At 46.6% G+C, this 20895-nt stretch overlaps 1 protein-coding gene across 1 annotated transcript; it reads left to right on the plus strand.

Annotated features, from left to right (window-relative positions):
• Positions 1–7902: 7902 nt before the first annotated feature.
• Positions 7903–16870, plus strand: LOC133575966 (uncharacterized). The gene is made up of 5 exons (XM_061928922.2): positions 7903–8020; positions 8269–8375; positions 11198–11510; positions 15630–15756; positions 15837–16870. Coding segments are annotated over exons 2-5 (768 nt in total). The 5' UTR covers positions 7903–8020; positions 8269–8373; the 3' UTR covers positions 16163–16870.
• Positions 16871–20895: the final 4025 nt, after the last annotated feature.

The following is a 20895-nucleotide window of genomic DNA, read 5'->3' on the forward strand; positions in this document are numbered from 1 at the left end:
TTTCCCCGTAGAAGAGGAAGTGCTTCTTCTTCTACGCAAGCAACCACCAAGGTAAGCCCCGCCCCCATAGAACAGGAAGCGCTTCTTCTTCTACTGTAAGCAACCACCCGCCCGCGTAGAAGAAGAAGAAGCGCGCGGATATTACCGTACGTTTCATTTCCTTTGTGTGTTTACATCTGTAAAGACCACAAAATGGCTCCTACTAAGCGACAGGGTTCCACTGACTTTTGATATTCCTGTGAACCGCACTGTGGATACAACGGGAGCACGTACGGTGAATATTCGCACCACAGGGAATGAGAAGTCATCCTTCACTGTGGTTCTAGCTTGCCATGCTAATGGCCAGAAACTTCCACCCATGGTGATATTCAAAAGGAAGACCTTGCCAAAAGAGACCTTTCCAGCCGGCGTCATCATAAAAGCTAACTCGAAGGGATGGATGAAGAAAAGATGAGCGAGTGGTTAAGGTAAGTTTACGCGAAGAGGCCGGGTGGCTTTTTTCACGCAGCTCCGTCCATGTTGATATACGACTCCATGCGCGCCCACATCACGCTGGTTTTTAATATATTATTAAAGTTTGACTGACCTATCTGACTGTTTTTTTGACATTCCTTTAGCGCAGTTAGATGCGGCTTATAACACGGGGCGGCTTATAGGTGGACAAAGTTTTGAAATATGCCGTTCATTGAAGGCGCGGCTTATAACCCAGGGCGCCTTATGGTGCGGAAAATACGGTACTATAAACAGCATACCTGCCCAATCACGTTATAACTGTAAAATGATGGAGGGTGAGTTCTTGGTTTCTTATGTGGGTTTATTGTTAGGCAGTTTCATTAACGTCCTCCCGGCGTGGCAACAACACACAACAACAGCAGTCACGTTTTTGTCTACCGTAAAGCAGTTCGTCTGCCGTAAACAGCAATGTTGTGACACTCTTAAACAGGACAATACTGCCATCTAGTGCATTTTGATGAAAGCACTTTTGTGCGTGCCACACAGCAATGCATCTTCAGAGAGGGTGTTCAGCATGGTTCGAAAAATAGTGACAGAGAATAGAACAAGGATGGACAATTCAACCCTTAACTCAACAATGAGTAGATGAGTGTTATGTGTGTGTATATGTGTAAATAAATGAACACTGAAATTCAAGTATTTATTTTATATATATATAATAAAATAAATATATATATATACGTATATATATGTATGTGTGGGAAAAAATCACAAGACTACTTCATCTCTACAGGCCTGTTTCATGAGGGGTTCCCTCAATCATCAGGAGATTTTAATGGAAGCATTCACATACCATGGTTTATATAGGGCACAGAGTGGGTAGGTACAGGCTGGTGTAGGGGCGTGGTGATTGGCTCATGTGTTACCTAGGAGGTGTTTCCGTCTGTGGCGGCATGCTGATACAATTTCGCTGCGCTTGTTGAGGGATGACAGGTCTGGACGGTCTATAATAAACAGTTTCTCTTTCAAGCATAGGTTGCATCTTTTATTACCACTATTGTAAGGTGTGCTGGATGCAAGAATTTGCCATGTTATTGAATATTCAACATTATTGTCTTTGAGGTCCCAAATGTGTTTGCTGAGTTCTGTGGTATTCCGCAGGTTTTGGTTCCTGAAAGAAGCCTTGTGATTGTTCCATCTGGTTTTAAACTCTCCCTCGGTTAATCCTACATATGTGTCGGATGTGTTAATGTCCTTGCGTGTTACCTTAGATTGGTAAACAACTGATGTTTGTAAGCACCCCCCTCTCAATGGGATTAACCGAGGGAGAGTTTAAAACCAGATGGAACAATCACAAGGCTTCTTTCAGGAACCAAAACCTGCGGAATACCACAGAACTCAGCAAACACATTTGGGACCTCAAAGACAATAATGTTGAATATTCAATAACATGGCAAATTCTTGCATCCAGCACACCTTACAATAGTGGTAATAAAAGATGCAACCTATGCTTGAAAGAGAAACTGTTTATTATTTACCGTCCAGACCTGTCATCCCTCAACAAGCGCAGCGAAATTGTATCAGCATGCCGCCACAGACGGAAACACCTCCTAGGTAACACATGAGCCAATCACCACGCCCCTACACCAGCCTGTACCTACCCACTCTGTGCCCTATATAAACCATGGTATGTGAATGCTTCCATTAAAATCTCCTGATGATTGAGGGAACCCCTCATGAAACAGGCCTGTAGAGATGAAGTAGTCTTGTGATTTTTTCCCACACATACATATATTGCGCTCTACTACGGTATCAAGCACTATTTTTTGGATAACCTTATTAAGACATATATATATATATATATATATATATATATATATATATATATATATATATATATATATATATATATATATATATATATATATATAGCTAGAATTCACTGAACGTCAAGTATTTCTTATATATATATATATATATATATATATATATATATATATATATATATATATATATATATATATATATATATATATATATATATATATATATAAAAGGCTATCGATGCTGTCATCTAGCAAAGCTGAATTTGACCAAGCAACCCCCCCGTACCAAAAAGCCCTTGATGAAAGCGGATACAATTTCACCCTCACCTATGAACCCACGCCAGGAAACCAGCCAAAAAAGAACAGAAAACGAAACGACATCATCTGGTACAACCCCCCATACAGCAAAAACGTCTCAACTAACATTGGACACAAATTCCTCAATCTGATTGACAAACACTTTCCCAAAGACAACACCCTAAGAAAAGTATTCAACAAGAACAACATTAAATTGAGCTACAGCTGCATGAACAATATACGACAAATCATCTCAAACCACAACAAAACAATTGCAAATGAGCCGTCGGCCCCCAGACAGAGCGACTCCAAAACCAACAATGGCTGTAACTGTCGAAAGAAACCTGATTGCCCTCTCAACGGGGGGTGCTTACAAACATCAGTTGTCTACCAATCTAAGGTAATACGCAAGGACATTAACACATCCGACACATATGTAGGATTAACCGAGGGAGAATTCAAAACCAGATGGAACAATCACAAGGCTTCTTTCAGGAACCAAAACCTGCGGAATACCACAGAACTCAGCAAACACATTTGGGACCTCAAAGACAATAATGTTGAATATTCAATAACATGGCAAATTCTTGCATCCAGCACACCTTATAATACCCACTCTGTGCCCTATATAAACCATGGTATGCGAATGCTCCCATTAAAATCTCCTGATGATTGAGGGTACCCCCCCCTCATGAAACAGGCCTGTAGAGATGAAATAGTCTTGTGATTTTTTCCCCACACATACATATATATATATATATATATATATATATATATATATATATATATATATGAAATACTTGACTTGGTGAATTCTAGCTGTAAATATACTCCTCCCCTTTTAGCCACGCCCCTAACCACGCCCCCGCCCCCCTACCCCCGAAATCGGAGGTCTCAAGGTTGGCAAGTATGACCTACACTGCAAAAAACTGTAGTGTTGAATCAACTCCCACAGAGTTCATTCTGACACCTTTTAAGGGTTGATATAGTTTCACACTCTACAGAGTTAAAATAACATTTAGAGCTTCTTCTTTAAACCTAAATGTTGTACATTTAACAGAATGTTACATTCCAATAAATGATAAAGGAATAAAAACAATGCATTTCCGACTTATTTTTGTTTTGTTCCATGCAGTCTGTTGAATAAACAAAAACGAGGGTGTGATATTGTAACTAGAAATAAACAGAAAAGTGTGCCACGAGCATGGGACGTTATGGCCAAGTTTAGCACCGGAAGAAGAATCAAGAATGTCAGGAATAACCAAACTAACTCGTTGCATGAAGCAAACAAAACACTCGGGTGAAGAGAGGGGCGGAGCTTTCTACCGATCACCACCTGGTGGTGAGTTGGCTGCGATGGTGGGGGAGGATGCCGGACAGACCTGGCAGGCCCAAACGCATTGTGAGGGTTTGCTGGGAACGCCTGGCAGAGTCTCCTGTCAGAGAGAGTTTCAATTCCCACCTCCGGAAGAACTTTGAACATGTCACGAGGGACAGGAAGGGGAAGCAGTGCAGTGTCAACACCGTGTATGGTGGGGATGGTGCTCTGCTGACCTCGACTGCGGATGTTGTGGATCGGTGGAGGGAATACTTCGAAGACCTCCTCAATCCTACCAGCACGTCTTCCTATGAGGAAGCAGTGCCTGGGGAATCTGTGGTGGGCTCTCCTATTTCTGGGGCTGAGGTTGCCGAGGTAGTTAAAAAGCTCCTCGGTGGCAAGGCCCCGGGGGTGGATGAGATCCGCCCGGAGTTCCTTAAGGCTCTGGATGTTGTGGGGCTGTCTTGGTTGACAAGACTCTGCAACATCGCGTGGACATCGGGGGCGGTACCTCTGGATTGGCAGACCGGGGTGGTGGTTCCTCTCTTTAAGAAGGGGAACCGGAGGGTGTGTTCCAACTATCGTGGGATCACACTCCTCAGCCTTCCCGGTAAGGTCTATTCAGGTGTACTGGAGAGGAGGCTACGCCGGATAGTCGAACCTCGGATTCAGGAGGAACAGTGTGGTTTTCGTCCTGGTCGTGGAACTGTGGACCAGCTCTATACTCTCGGCAGGGTCCTTGAGGGTGCATGGGAGTTTGCCCAACCAGTCTACATGTGCTTTGTGGACTTGGAGAAGGCATTCGACCGTGTACCCCGGGAAGTCCTGTGGGGAGTGCTCAGAGAGTATGGGGTAACGGACTGTCTTATTGTGGCAGTTCGCTCCCTGTATGATCAGTGTCAGAGCTTGGTTCGCATTGCCGGCAGTAAGTCAGACACGTTTCCAGTGAGGGTTGGACTCCGCCAAGGCTGCCCTTTGTCACCCATTCTGTTCATAACCTTTATGGACAGAATTTCTAGGCGCAGTCAGGGCGTTGAGGGGATCTGGTTTGGTGGCTGCAGGATTAGGTCTCTGCTATTTGCAGATGATGTGGTCCTGATGGCTTCCTCCGGCCAAGATCTTCAGCTCTCACTGGATCGGTTCGCAGCCGAGTGTGAAGCGACTGGGATGGGAATCAGCACCTCCAAGTCCGAGTCCATGGTTCTCTCCCGGAAAAGGGTGGAGTGCCATCTCCGGGTTGGGGAGGAGATCTTGCCCCAAGTGGAGGAGTTCAAGTACCTCGGAGTCTTGTTCACGAGTGGGGGAAGAGTGTATCGTGAGATCGACAGGTGGATCGGTGCGGCGTCTTCAGTAATGCGGACGCTGTATCGATCCGTTGTGGTGAAGAAGGAGCTGAGCCGGAAGGCAAAGCTCTCGATTTACCGGTCGATCTACGTTCCCATCCTCACCTATGGTCATGAGCTTTGGGTCATGACCGAAAGGACAAGATCACGGGTACAAGCGGCCGAAATGAGTTTCTTCCGCCGAGTGGCGGGGCTCTCCCTTAGAGATAGGGTGAGAAGCTCTGTCATCCGGGGGGAGCTCAAAGTAAAGCCGCTGCTCCTCCACATGGAGAGGAGCCAGATGAGGTGGTTCGGGCATCTGGTCAGGATGCCAAGCGAACGCCTCCCTAGGGAGGTGTTTCGGGCACGTCCGACCGGTAGGAGGCCACGGGGAAGACCCAGGACACGCTGGGAAGACTATCTCTCCCGGCTGGCCTGGGAACGCCTCGGGATCCCCCGGGAGGAGCTGGACGAAGTGGCTGGAGAGAGGGAAGTCTGGGCTTCCCTGCTTAAGCTGCTGCCCCCGCGACCCGACCTCGGATAAGCGGAAGAAGATGGATGGATGGATGGATGTTTAAACGTTTACACCTAAACATTGTTTGTTTTGATACTTGGCACCATCTGAGAAATATGCTAACTTCAATTGGCACTGGGCTGGAAGTTCACAGCACAAATAGCAGGCCCATCAACATTTCTGAGGAATGTTCTACTTAACTGTAATGGTTTTAATGATTGGGACACGTTTGTGGAGATTTTGCTGTGAGTAATAAAACGTTGATAACATAAAAACTGTAATAGCTAAAAACATAACTACTATAATCAGACACAAGGAAGTTGTGGCACGGGCATAGAAGGGTGTGGTTAGCAGGTGTGGATAATAATGAAACAGAAACTGGTGCTGAGCTCAGACACAACAACATCAACAAAGGAAGACTACGCACTCAAAAATGCTGGCTTATTTTTTCGACCCAAATGTCGGGTTGAACCTGTTGGGTCTTATTTACGGTTTGGATCAGCTCTGGTACTTTGCCCATCCCCCAGTCCAATGAACAACCCAGCAAGGAAGCACAGATGACCCTGCAGCTGGAGAGTGATTATTTCCTGGTTGTTGTTGTTGAATATATAACATGTTCTGGCCTATTATAATTACATTTTCTGTTCCCCCATCACATCAGAATCAGAATCAGAATCAGAATCAGCTTTATTGTCATTACGCAAGGTAACGAGATTGAGGCCATTCCATACAGTGCGATGTGTGCATGCTAGAAAACAATGTGCAAATATATAAAAATATAAAAAATGTAGAAGTGCAATGAATATGGTGTGAAATGAATATATACATGAAAAAAACAAAAACAAAAACAGGGTGGTTGGTGGAATGGGTTATTGCACCGAAGAGAAGGCAGTTATGAGGGACAATGGAGCAGTCCGTTCAGGATGGTTATGGCCCTGGGGAAGAAGCTGTTCTTTAGCCTGTTTGTTTTGGTTTTAATGCATCTGTAGCGCTTCCCAGAGGGCAGCAGGTGGAACAGGTCAGAGCCAGGGTGGGTGCTGTCCTTGATGATGGCACTGGCTCTGTTGAGGCAGCGGGAGGTGTAGATGTCCGTCAGAGAGGGGAGAGGGCGGCCGATGATCTTCTGAGCCGTCTTGACCACTCTTTGCAGCCTCTCCCTGTCTGCTGCAGTGCAGCTGCCGTACCATACCGTAATACAGTAGGTCAGCAGGCTCTCGATGGACGAGCGGTAGAAGGTCAGCAGCAGGTCAGGCTTCAGGTTGTACTTCCCGAGGACTCTAAGGAAGTGTAGCCGCTGCTGAGCCTTCTTGATGATTGATGTGGTGTTGACTGTCCAGGAGAAGTCATTAGAGATGTGGACTCCAAGGTACCTGAAGGTGTGGACCCTCTCTACACGCTCGCCGTTGATGTAGAGGGGGGCAGGGTCGGTGCTGCTCCTCCTGAAGTCGACGATGATCTCTCTGGTCTTGCTGGTGTTGAGAGCGAGGTTGTTCTCCGAAGACCAGGCCGTCAGCTTCAGGACCTCCTCTCTGTAGGCAGCCTCGTCACCCCTGGAGATGAGCCCGACCACTGTGGTATCGTCGGCGAACTTGACGGTAAGGTTGTCACTGTGGGCCGGACTGCAGTCATGGGTGTAAAGGCAGTAGAGGAGGGGGCTCAGCACACAGCCCTGTGGGGAGCCGATGCTCAGCGTGCGGGAGGATGAGAGGTGCGGGCCAAGTCTCACATTCTGGGGTCGGTCCGTTAGGAAGTCCCTTATCCAGGCGTTTGTGAGAGGGGGGAGGCCATCTGACAATGCTGCCAAGGTACTTCAATCCCTTCCGGAGTTTAGACATCCTTTACATTTACTTGCACTGCCGTTGGATTGGAGTTATTTACTTCCGTACAAGTATCGAATAAATTAGACCCGAACGACCAGAAATTTCTCCAGGATGAGTCGGATTCCAAGGATGAAAAGTCAAGGTCGTACAGAAGGTCTTTTCTCAGAATGGAGAAGAAGCAATCTGACACCAACAACAAAACATAACTTCAAAATTCTAAATGTTTGAGAAATCCCTTTTCAGTTGAGGAGCAGAAGAAGCAGATGGAGAAGACGCTGGTTGGAGACCAGACCAAGAATGAGGCAAGGGAGATGGTGGACCATGCAAGGGAGTTGGTGAAGTTCCGCGAGAAGAACGACAAGAGGGGGATTGACACGAGCCAGGCTAGAGTGGACGGACACCAGAAGGAGCTTGACAAGATCATGAAGAAGTTGAAGGACAACGACCTCGGTGCTCCGTGCAAGGGGTTGGTGAGTAGCTCACCATCTGTTGTAACATTTATAGATAGATGTTTATAAAGCAATCTTGTCTTCCCCCATACTTCCTTCAAACCATCCATGCATCCATCCATGAAGGGATTCTATTTTTTTGCTTAAAACAATCTAAATAAATCTCAGGCGGGGAATCTGAAAATTGTCAACGAGTTGGTCAACTTCATTAGAAAGTAAACAAACATAGGTAAGAGAAACAATTCTCCTCCCTGCCAATTGACAAACAGGTCTGACTTGAATGTCCGTATTCAAATCGAGGAAGTGACTTGTAGCTGCATCATTGAAGAGTTAACCAGGAACTAGCTGCACCTCGGTCTTGCTCCTGGCAAAACATGTAAGTTTTTGCTTTCATTTTCTCCATTTTTTTTTAATCTCACTATTATTCCTTTTATGTTATTAACGTGTTATTATTCATAGCCATCCCCATAAAATAAAAACAATAAGACTTAGAAAACTTATTTTGAGTAGATTTGGCAAGGTGTGTGTGTGGGGGGTTATAAATGAAAACATGACAACACAAAAATCAATAGTTAGTAACATAACAACTATATTAGACAAACATGTTTGCAGCACAAATGTAGCACAAACGATTGGGACAAGTTTTGGGAGATTTGGACAAGGTGGGGGAGCTTGGTCCAGCTCCTCACGGGGGGATCCCGAGGCGTTCCCAGGCCAGCCGGGAGACATACAGGTAAAAGCCAGTAAATTAGAATATTTTGAAAAACTTGATTTATTTCAGTAATTGCATTCAAAAGGTGTAACTTGTACATTATATTTATTCATTGCACACAGACTGATGCATTCAAATGTTTATTTCATTTAATTTTGATGATTTGAAGTGGCAACAAATGAAAATCCAAAATTCCGTGTGTCACAAAATTAGAATATTACTTAAGGAATTTTTAGAAATGTTGGCCAACTGAAAAGTATGAAAATGAAAAATATGAGCATGTACAATACTCAATACTTGGTTGGAGCTCCTTTTGCCTCAATTACTGCGTTAATGCGGCGTGGCATGGAGTCGATGAGTTTCTGGCACTGCTCAGGTGTTATGAGAGCCCAGGTTGCTCTGATAGTGGCCTTCAACTCTTCTGCGTTTTTGGGTCTGGCATTCTGCATCTTCCTTTTCACAATACCCCACAGATTTTCTATGGGGCTAAGGTCAGGGGAGTTGGCGGGCCAATTTAGAACAGAAATACCATGGTCCGTAAACCAGGCACGGGTAGATTTTGCGCTGTGTGCAGGCGCCAAGTCCTGTTGGAACTTGAAATCTCCATCTCCATAGAGCAGGTCAGCAGCAGGAAGCATGAAGTGCTCTAAAACTTGCTGGTAGACGGCTGCGTTGACCCTGGATCTCAGGAAACAGAGTGGACCGACACCAGCAGATGACATGGCACCCCAAACCATCACTGATGGTGGAAACTTTACACTAGACTTCAGGCAACGTGGATCCTGTGCCTCTCCTGTCTTCCTCCAGACTCTGGGACCTCGATTTCAAAAGGAAATGCAAAATTTGCATGGTTGGGTGATGGTTTGGGGTGCCATGTCATCTGCTGGTGTCGCTCCACTCTGTTTCCTGAGATCCAGGGTCAACGCAGCCGTCTACCAGCAAGTTTTAGAGCACTTCATGCTTCCTGCTGCTGACCTGCTCTATGGAGATGGAGATTTCAAGTTCCAACAGGACTTGGCGCCTGCACACAGCGCAAAATCTACCCGTGCCTGGTTTACGGACCATAGTATTTCTCTTCTAAATTGGCCCGCCAACTCCCCTGACCTTAGCCCCATAGAAAATCTGTGGGGTATTGTGAAAAGGAAGATGCAGAATGCCAGACCCAAAAACGCAGAAGAGTTGAAGGCCACTATCAGAGCAACCTGGGCTCTCATAACACCTGAGCAGTGCCAGAAACTCATCGACTCCATGCCACGCCGCATTAACGCAGTAATTGAGGCAAAAGGAGCTCCAACCAAGTATTGAGTATTGTACATGCTCATATTTTTCATACTTTTCAGTTGGCCAACATTTCTAAAAATCCCTTTTTTGTATTAGCCTTAAGTAATATTCTAATTTTGTGACACACGGAATTTTGGATTTTCATTTGTTGCCACTTCAAATCATCAAAATGAAATGAAATAAACATTTGAATGCATCAGTCTGTGTGCAATGAATAAATATAATGTACAAGTTACACCTTTTGAATGCAATTACTGAAATAAATCAAGTTTTTCAAAATATTCTAATTTACTGGCTTTTACCTGTAGTCTTCCCAACGTGTCCTGGGTCTTCCCCGTGGCCTCCTACCGGTCGGACGTGTCCTAAACACCTCCCTAGGGAGGCGTTCGGGTGGCATCCAGTGACCAGATGCCCGAACCACCTCATCTGGCTCCTCTCCATGTGGAGGAGCAGCGGCTTTACTTTGAGCTCCTCCCGGATGACAGAGCTTCTCACCCTATCTCTAAGGGAGAGACCCGCCACCCGGCAGAGGAGACTCATTTCGGCCGCTTATACCCGTGATCTTGTCTTTTCGGTCATAACCCAAAGCTCATGACCATAGGTCATAGATCGACCGGTAAATTAAGAGCTTTGCCTTCCGGCTCAGCTCTTTCTTCACCACAACGGATCGATACAGCGTCCGCATTACTGAACACGCCGCACCGATAATGTTGTATTAGAACTGTATTAATCAAGCAGTCAAACAGAACTGCCTTCTCTTCCGTCTCTTATTCAATAAGTCACTGGTCACATTCATAGCAAAGTATGTAAAGAGTGCGCAATAGGAAGAGAGATGCATGGTTTCTTTAAACACTGAATCCAAGGTGGGAGGGAGGGAGTAGGCTCAGTTTGGAGGGGGGTGAGAGCATATGAAAGGGTTTTGGTTATGGTTATAGTTGCGTTAGTGGGTACTTTCCACTGGCGCAACTCAGTGGAAAGTACCCACACTGGGAACAATGGTGCGTTCTTAAATGAGCAACGAGAAAGGAGAAGGCTTTCCGCACAACACTATTGCAATTCACGCAAAAGTACGTAAATGTTTTCCAACACAATGTATTTCAAAATAACTTAAGATCCGACAGAACAGCACAAACGTAGCACAAACCAAAAGCGGTAATATTTTCACATTTGCAATTTTAAGTGGTCAACTTTGCGTCTTTTTGAAGGATGGCTATTGGCGGGGTGGTCCTGGACAAAGACCAGTTCAACTGCTCGGTGTGCCTGGATGTCCTGAAGGAGCCAGTGACCATTCCATGCGGCCATAGTTACTGCTCCGACTGCATCCGTAGCTGCTGGGACCAAGGAAACAACTTGAGGGTCGTCAAGTGCCCTCAATGTCGACGGACTTTCAACCCGAGGCCAGAGCTCTGCCTAAACACCTTACTGGCTGACATGGTGGAAGGGTTTAAGCAAAGTGGACTCCAGGAGGTGTTGGTGGGTCAAAGTCTGGCAAAGAGGAAGCACAGGGCGATCAGTCAGGTATGCTAACCACAATTAAGGCTGCAGCTAACGATTATTTTTCTATCGATTAATCTATAGATTATTTTTTTCGATTAATCGGTTAATCTATAGATTATTTTTTTCGATTAATCTATAGATTATTTTTCCTTTTACCGATTATTTTTTTTATTTAAAATGAAGATGAAAAAATAAATGTAGGCCAGTTTTTTCAAAAGGCATGGCTTTTATTTACAAAAAAAAAAGTATGGCCACTCAGTCAACATTGACAACAACATGACAAAATATTCTGTAACAATGTAAACATTTAACAAAATTAAAAGTAGCTTATTTGCTTTTAATGTGCAAATATAAAAGTAAACATCCAGTGCAAATCTTAATATTCTGCAATAGTATAAGCATTTCAAAAGTAAAAGTATTGCTTATTTTGCTTTAAAATGTGCAAAAATAAAGATAAACATCCAATTCAAAAAAGTGCAAAACGGAAATATTCTGTAACAACAGTGTAAACATTTCAACAAAAGTAAAAGTATTGCTTATTTGCTAAAATGTGCAAAAATAAAGATAAACATCCAATACAAAAAAGTGCAAAACGAAATATTCTGTAACAACAGTGTAAACATTTCAACAAAAGTAAAACTTTTGCTTATTTTGCTTAATAACACAACAATGATAGTATGATTAAAGTGAAAGTTAATTGTTCGTTTGTACATAGTATACGTAACTGTTAATGTTGTAAAAGGTATTTGCACAACTAATTAACGTTAGCGTTAAAGAGGAGCGCGTCTTTGTAAACACTGAACAGGCACGCCAAACGCTCCTCTCAGAGCGAAACGGTGCTTTAGTTTATGAATTTACAACGCAGATACAAATGACACATTCATGTTTTTGTGTAATGATGACAACGTATACTCACGCGGACGATTGACTAGTTGATGGTGATGGCAAGAACGCTGCCGTTGTGCTGCTATGATAGGCCATTTCCGCTCGACACAGTGTGCATACAACAACATTATTAGCAGAGGTGGGTAGAGTAGCCAGAAATTGTACTCAAGTAAGAGTACTGTTACTTTAGAGATGTATTACTCAAGTAAAAGTAAGGAGTAGTCACCCAAATATTTACTTGAGTAAAAGTAAAAAGTATGTTGTGAAAAAACTACTCAAGTACTGAGTAACATACACACACATATCATATATATATATATATATATATATATATATATACACACACACACACACACACACACACACACACACACACACATGTATATATATATATATACATACATTGATATATACAGTATATAATTTATATTTATTTATTTTGCCGTTTTTGTTTACATGTTAAAGGTGTTTTAATGAATATACATGCATGTTTAACATATAGATTCCTTTCTTTCATGAAGACAAGAATATAAGTTGGTGTATTACCTGATTCTGATGACTTGCATTGATTGTAATCAGGAAGCAGTGCTTAACGTCCACGTTTTCAAATGCAGGAGAAAAAAAGTTCCTCCTTTCTGTCTAATACCACATGAAAGTGGTTGGTTTTTGGCATCTTATCTGTCCAGCTTCCATATTCGTTTTTATACACTTTACAAGAAATACATTGGCGGCAAACTCCGTAGCTTGCTAGCTTGTTTGCGCTGGCTTTCGGAGACTCTTATTTTGAAAGCGCAGGCGCGATGGAGCGGGACTTTTATTGTGAAGACAGGAACTGTGCAGTCAGTCTTTACGGTTGAAATAAAAAAAGGGTCTTTTTTCCTTCACACTTTTGATTGATTGATTGGAACTTTTATTAGTAGATTGCACAGTACAGTACATATTCCGTACAATTGACCACTAAATGGTAACACCCGAAGTTAGCTCGGAGCCAGTCAGGTCATGTGACCCCTGGTTCTGTTTGATTGGTCCAACGTCACCAGTGACTGCATCTGATTGGTGGAACGGAGTGAAACGTCACCAGTAAGGCAGGCACTTTGAAGGTCTGTCTGACAGACCAAAACAAACAAAGCGTGCATTAACAGATCGATAAAAATTAGTAGCGAGTAGCGAGCTGAATGTAGATAAAAGTAGCGTTTCTTCTTAGGCCGTTTATTGAAATACTCCCACACTTTTGACGACTTTTGGCGTGCTTTTTTCCCCTCGCTCGCACCGCTCGCATCGTCTGCTTTGCGCTCCGCCATGACGGTAGTGTGACGTAAATATGCGACGCGTCGACGAACAAAAACGTCCTCGACGTATTTACGTAACCGATGACGTCGACTACGTCGACGCGTCGTTTCAGCCCTAACCACAATAGTAACCTGCACGGCATTACAAAGTAGTGACGGTAAACATGATTCTCCTGTATGTATGAGTCACTCGTTCCCAGGCCAGCCGGGAGACATAGTCTTCCCAATGTGTCCTGGGTCTTCCCCGTGGTCTTCTACCGGTCGGAAGTGCCCTAAACACCTCCGCAGGGAGGCGTTCGGGTGGCATCCTGACCAGAAGCCCGAACCACCTCATCTGGCTCCTCTCCATGTGAAGGAGCAGCAGCTTTACTCTGATCTCCTCCTGATTGGCAGATCTTCTCACCCTATCTCTAAGGGAGAGACCCGCCACCCAGCGGAGGAAACTCATTTCGGCCGCTTTTACTTGTGATCTTGTCCTTTCGGTCATAACCCAAAGCTCATGACCATAGGTGAGGATGGGAACGTAGATCGACCGGTAAATTGAGAGCTCTGTCTTCCGGCTCACCACAACAAATCGATACAGCGTCCACATTAACAAAATGTTTTACAAAATAAGATGAGGAACTGAAGCGATACATAAGATGAAATATAGTCAAGTAAACCCTCTCCTCTATCCTTACTCACATGTGTACGTCCTCTCCTAAAAATGCCTAATTTGCGCACACACTAGAGATGCGCGGTTTGCGGGCACAACCGCGGAGTCCGCGGATTATCCGCGGATCGGGCGGATGAAATTTAAAAAAATTAGATTTTATCCGGGGGTCGGGTCGGGCGGTTGAAATTTAAAAAAATTAGATTTTAAATAGATTCAGGCGGGTGGCAGTTAAACCAATTGGTAAATATATATACATAGTTAAATGTTGTTACCCACATACGAAAAACGAGCAGGCACCTGCAGCATATGCCACAATAGAAGAAAAAAAAAAAAGAGATGGACACTTTTACGGAGCGGAGAAGGGACGCCTCGCCGGGGCCCGGGACCGAGGCCCCTTCCCCCGAGAGGGCCCCACCGGGAGCCGTAGCTGAGGCGATCCGCGAGAAGGGCCCGACGCACGTCCAGGGTCACCACCGCGCCCACCGCACCGACACCCCGCCTCGTCCGCCTTCGCCGCGGCCGGCGTCACGCGCAGCAGGTAAGCAGCTTACCTGCCCGCCACCCCCGTGGCCGGGGGCTCGTAACAGGGGTCACTCCGCGCGCTCCGCCCGCGCAGCTTACCTGCCCGCCACCCCTGTTGCCGGGGGCGCGTAACAGGGGTCACTCCGCGCGCAGTGCGCTCACGAAAGGGGTGGGGCTCACCCTGGTTGATATAGACAGCAGGACGGTGGCCATGGAAGTCGGAACCCGCTAAGGAGTGTGTAACAACCCACCTGCCGAATCAACTAGCCCTGAAAATGGATGGCGCTGGAGCGTCGGGCCCATACCCGGCCGTCGCCGGCAGCGAGACGCGCTTGGAGGTGCGCTCAGCGCGGCTCCCATATGATTGCGCACTGGTGTGCGTCTGGGTCGTGACAGCGTGGCACGCGAATGTCTGTGCTGCATTGGATCAGTCTCCTTTCTTTAACGGGCAAAAGCTTTATAACCTCACTAATGCCTTGCATCGTCTATATTAGATATATAACAACGGGCGGGTGCGGGCGGGTGCGGTTCTGATCAAATGTTAGATCGGGTGGATGGCGGATGGTTGACGACTTTCTAATTGCCTATCCGCGCATCCCTAGCACACACCCACTTATACCAATGTGACCTACAACTCCTCCAACCCACAGAAGCACCCACGCAAGCCCCTTATCCTGTCTCCTACCATTACTGGAGATCTCTATCGTGACAGGGCACACTACATTCTTTAGGTTATGCATTGATGTTTGGAAAACTAATACAATTTGTGTTTTTATTTTCTATCAATAGGCCATGCAACAAGTACTGAATAAATTAGACCCGGACGAGCAGGAACATCTCCAGGATGAGTTGGATTCCAAGGATCAGAAGACAAGGGTGTACAGAGTGGCTTTTCTCACGGCAGAGAAGAAGCAACGTAAGTCATCCTACCATCTGACACCAAATGAACAAAACCTAACTTCAAAAATGGAAAATGTTTGAGAAATTCCTTTTCAGTTGAGGAGCAGAAGAAGCAGATGGAGAAAACGCTGGTTAAAGACCAGAAAGACTTGGAAAAGACCAAGAACTTCGCAAGGGATATTGTGGAATATGCCCGGGAGATGGTGGAAAATGCACGGGAGAAGGAGGTGGAAAAGGCAAGGAAGAAGTTGCAGAAGCGCGAGAAGCAGGCCATCGAGGTGACTGATTTGAGTCAGGCTAGAGTGGACGGAGATCAAAAGGAGCTCGACAAGATCATGAAGAAGTTGAAGGACAACGAGCAGGAGTATGAAGAGCTGATGCTAGAACACCAGGAGGGGGTCCATGCGGGGGTTGGTGAGTAGCTCAACATCTATTGTAACATTTATTTATGCCTTGTTTAGACTCAAATCCACTAGATCCACTCGACCGTCCAAGGTTTCTCATTGGGTTGAGTTTTTTCTTGTCCTGATGTGGGATCTGAGCCGAGGATGTCGTTGTGGCTCGTGCAGCCCTTTGAGACACTTGTGATTACGGGCTATATAAGTCAACTTTGATTACTTACTTACTTAGGCCTTAGTATTCCCTGAGGAACATAGGCCGCCGACCAAAGCCTTCCATCCATTCCGGTCTTGTGCCCTTCGGTCAAGTTGTTGCCATGACAGCCCCTCAGCCCTCATCTCCTGTTCCGTGCTTCTTCTCCAGGTTGTTCTTGGTCTCCCTCTGTTTCTTTTTCCCCTGTGGGTTCCATGTTAGTGCCTGTTTGGTGATTGATTTATTGGGTTTTCTGAGTGTGTGGCCTATCCAGCGCCACTTCCTTCTCCTGATTGGCAGTTCCACTTGTTTGGTGAGTTCCCACAGGTTGGCATTGGTGATGGTGTCTGGCCAGTCTGATTTTGGCGGTCCGCTCCCTGTATGATCAGTGTCAGAGCTTGGTCCGCATTGCCGGCAGTAAGTCGGACACGTTTCCAGTGAGGGTTGGACTCCGCCAAGGCTGCCCTTTGTCACCCATTCTGTTCATAACTTTTATGGACAGAATTTCTAGGCGCAGTCAAGGCGTTGAGGGGATCTGGTTTGGTGGCTGCAGGATTAGGTCTCTGCTTTTTAAACATGATGTGGTCCTGATGGCTTCATCTGGCCAGGATCTTCAGCTCTCACTGGATCGGTTCGCAGCCGAGTGTGAAGCGACTGGGATGAGAATCAGCACCTCCAAGTCCGAGTCCATGGTTCTCGCCCGGAAAAGGGTGGAATGCCATCTTCGGGTTGGGGAGGAGACCCTGCCCCAAGTGGAGGAGTTCAAGTACCTCGGAGTCTTGTTTACGAGTGAGGGAAGAGTGGATCGTGAGATCGACAGGCGGATCGGTGCGGCATCTTCAGTAATGCGGACGCTGTATCGATCCGTTGTGGTGAAGAAGGAGCTGAGCCGGAAGGCAAAGCTCTCAATTTACCGGTCGATCTACGTTCCCATCCTCACCTATGGTCATGAGCTTTGGGTTATGACCGAAAGGACAAGATCACGGGTACAAGCGGCCCAAATGAGTTTCCTCCGCCGGGTGGCAGGGCTCTCCCTTAGAGATAGGGTGAGAAGCTCTGTCATCCAGGGGGAGCTCAAAGTAAAGCCGCTGCTCCTCCACATCGAGAGGAGCCAGATGAGGTGGTTCGGGCATCTGGTCAGGACGCCACCCGATCGCCTCCCTCGGGAGGTGTTTAGGGCACGTCCGACCGGTAGGAGGCCACGGGGAAGACCCAGGACACGCTGGGAAGACTATGTCTCCCGGCTGGCCTGGGAACGCCTCGGGATCCCCCGGGAGGAGCTGGACGAAGTGGCTGGGGAGAGGGAAGTCTGGGCTTCCCTGCTTAGGCTGCTGCCCCCGCGACCCGACCTCGGATAAGCGGAAGAAGATGGATGGATGGATGTTTAGACTCAAATCCACTAGATCCACTCAACCGTCCAAGGTTTCTCATTGGGTTGAGTTTTTTCTTGTCCTGATGTGGGATCTGAGCCGAGGATGTCGTTGTGGCTCCTGCAGCCCTTTGAGACACTTGTGATTACGGGCTATATAAGTCAACTTTGATTACTTACTTACTTAGGCCTTAGTATTCCCTGAGGAACATAGGCCGCCGACCAAAGCCTTCCATCCATTCCGGTCTTGTGCCCTTCGGTCAAGTTGTTGCCATGACAGCCCCTCAGCCCTCATCTCCTGTTCCGTGCTTCTTCTCCAGGTTGTTCTTGGTCTCCCTCTGTTTCTTTTTCCCCTGTGGGTTCCATGTTAGTGCCTGTTTGGTGATTGATTTATTGGGTTTTCTGAGTGTGTGGCCTATCCAGCTCCACTTCCTTCTCCTGATTGGCAGTTCCACTGGTTCTTGTTTGGTGAGTTCCCACAGGTTGGCATTGGTGATGGTGTCTGGCCAGTCTGATTTTGGCGGTCCGCTCCCTGTATGATCAGTGTCAGAGCTTGGTCCGCATTGCCGGCAGTAAGTCGGACACGTTTCCAGTGAGGGTTGGACTCCGCCAAGGCTGCCCTTTGTCACCGATTCTGTTCTGAACTTTTATGGACAGAATTTCTAGGCGCAGTCAAGGCGTTGAGGGGATCTGGTTTGGTGGCTGCAGGATTAGGTCTCTGCTTTTTGCAGATGATGTGGTCCTGATGGCTTCATCTGGCCAGGATCTTCAGCTCTCGCTGGATCGGTTCGCAGCCGAGTGTGAAGCAACTGGGATGAGAATCAGCACCTCCAAGTCCGAGTCCATGGTTCTCGCCCGGAAAAGGGTGGAATGCCATCTTCGGGTTGGGGAGGAGACCCTGCCCCAAGTGGAGGAGTTCAAGTACCTCGGAGTCTTGTTCACGAGTGAGGGAAGAGTGGATCGTGAGATCGACAGGCGGATCGGTGCGGCATCTTCAGTAATGCGGACGCTGTATCGATCCGTTGTGGTGAAGAAGGAGCTGAGCCGGAAGGCAAAGCTCTCAATTTACCGGTCGATCTACGTTCCCATCCTCACCTATGGTCATGAGCTTTGGGTTATGACCGAAAGGACAAGATCACGGGTACAAGCGGCCGAAATGAGTTTCCTCCGCCGGGTGGCAGGGCTCTCCCTTAGAGATAGGGTGAGAAGCTCTGTCATCCGGGGGGAGCTCAAAGTAAAGCCGCTGCTCCGCCACATCGAGAGGAGCCAGATGAGGTGGTTCGGGCATCTGGTCAGGATGCCACCCGATCGCCTCCCTCGGGAGGTGTTTAGGGCACGTCCGACCGGTAGGAGGCCACGGGGAAGACCCAGGACACGCTGGGAAGACTATGTCTCCCGGCTGGCCTGGGAACGCCTCGGGATCCCCCGGGAGGAGCTGGACGAAGTGGCTGGGGAGAGGGAAGTCTGGGCTTCCCTGCTTAGGCTGCTGCCCCCGCGACCCGACCTCGGATAAGCGGAAGAAGATGGATGGATGGATGTTTAGACTCAAATCCACTAGATCCACTCGACCGTCCAAGGTTTCTCATTGGGTTGAGTTTTTTCTTGTCCTGATGTGGGATCTGAGCCGAGGATGTCGTTGTGGCTCGTGCAGCCCTTTGAGACACTTGTGATTACGGGCTATATAAGTCAACTTTGATTACTTACTTACATAGGCCTTAGTATTCCCTGAGGAACATAGGCCGCCGACCAAAGCCTTCCATCCATTCCGGTCTTGTGCCCTTCGGTCAAGTTGTTGCCATGACAGCCCCTCAGCCCTCATCTCCTGTTCCGTGCTTCTTCTCCAGGTTGTTCTTGGTCTCCTTCTGTTTCTTTTCCCCCTGTGGGTTCCATGTTAGTGCCTGTTTGGTGATTGATTTATTGGGTTTTCTGAGTGTGTGGCCTATCCAGCGCCACTTCCTTCTCCTGATTGGCAGTTCCACTTGTTTGGTGAGTTCCCACAGGTTGGCATTGGTGATGGTGTCTGGCCAGTAGACTCCTAGGACCCGACGGAGGCAACGGTTTACGAATGTCTGTAGTTTATTGAGTATGCTATTGGTGGTTTTCCATGTTTCTGATCCATTTGAGTTCAATATTTTCAGTTTGGTTTTGAGAGAAATGTTTTGATTGATTGATTGATATTTGGACTCAAAGGGAATAATCTTGTTATGACCAAATAATCTTAGTGTCCTCAACTCACATTTCACTCCCTGCGTAGCTGGGTGACCAGTGCTTTGGTTCGTGCAACCGACCTTGCTTCCATACTTCCCCTTTCTTCCCACATAGAATGAAAAACGTTCTAGCCAACGAATTCTGTATTGATATCGATGACATGTCTATGGTGATATGTATTGATATCGTTTTATCGCCCAGCCCGACTGCAGAGTCGGCCCTCATTCGGGGGCTGCTGAATGACGGCGCCATGATTGACAGTCCATTTGACTTCCTCTTTGTATTTTTGTAATAAATAGGGACTGTCGCTCCACGATGTTCCGACGAGCTTGGAGAAGGCGAGGCGCCGAGGGGCGAGGGTCCGAGGGACGAGGATGTGCCGGTCCTAGCAAAGAAGGCTAAGAACGTGAAATAAAGTCGTAGGTTGATCAAACATCTCTCCAGTCCGTGCTCGCTGTCACAAAACTCATGTAGTCTTTCTCAGTCTGGAATTGGCTATCGTCTCATTTCCTATTTAGACCTTAGACCGGGGGTCGGCCACTCGCACCTCTTTAGCGCCGCCCTCGTGGCTCCCTGGAGCCTAGTCAAAAATAAATGAATAATTTTGACGGTCCTTTAACTCACCATAGTTGCGTGGACCGTGACGCAACAGTGTGTTTACATGTACAACTTTCTCCGACGCTGCCACAGAAAGACGTGTTTTATGCCTCTCGTTTTGTTCACCAAACCTTTTATACTGTGCGTGAACGCACAAAGGTGAGCTTTGTTGATGTTTTTGACTCGCGTGGAGTACTAATCTGGCATATTTGCTCACGGCACGACTGCAAGCTAATCGATGCTAACATGCTATTCAGGCTAGCTGTATGTACATATTGCGTCATTAGGCCTCGTTTGTAGCTATATTAATTTCCTTTACTTACGTCCTCTGGGTATTTAATTTATTTTTGCAAAGTTTCATTATCTGTATGTAATATTCGCTGCGTTTCT

This window comes from Nerophis lumbriciformis, linkage group LG33 (genome assembly GCF_033978685.3).
Source record: "Nerophis lumbriciformis linkage group LG33, RoL_Nlum_v2.1, whole genome shotgun sequence".
NCBI classification, from domain to species: Eukaryota; Metazoa; Chordata; class Actinopteri; order Syngnathiformes; family Syngnathidae; genus Nerophis; species Nerophis lumbriciformis.

Bases quoted from the DNA above. Each gene is read 5' to 3' on its own strand.
- LOC133575966 (XM_061928922.2), top strand. The intron at 11,511-15,629 runs GTATGCTAACCA...TTCTATCAATAG, and splicing joins AGCACAGGGCGATCAGTCAG to GCCATGCAACAAGTACTGAA. The intron at 15,757-15,836 runs GTAAGTCATCCT...ATTCCTTTTCAG, and splicing joins CACGGCAGAGAAGAAGCAAC to TTGAGGAGCAGAAGAAGCAG.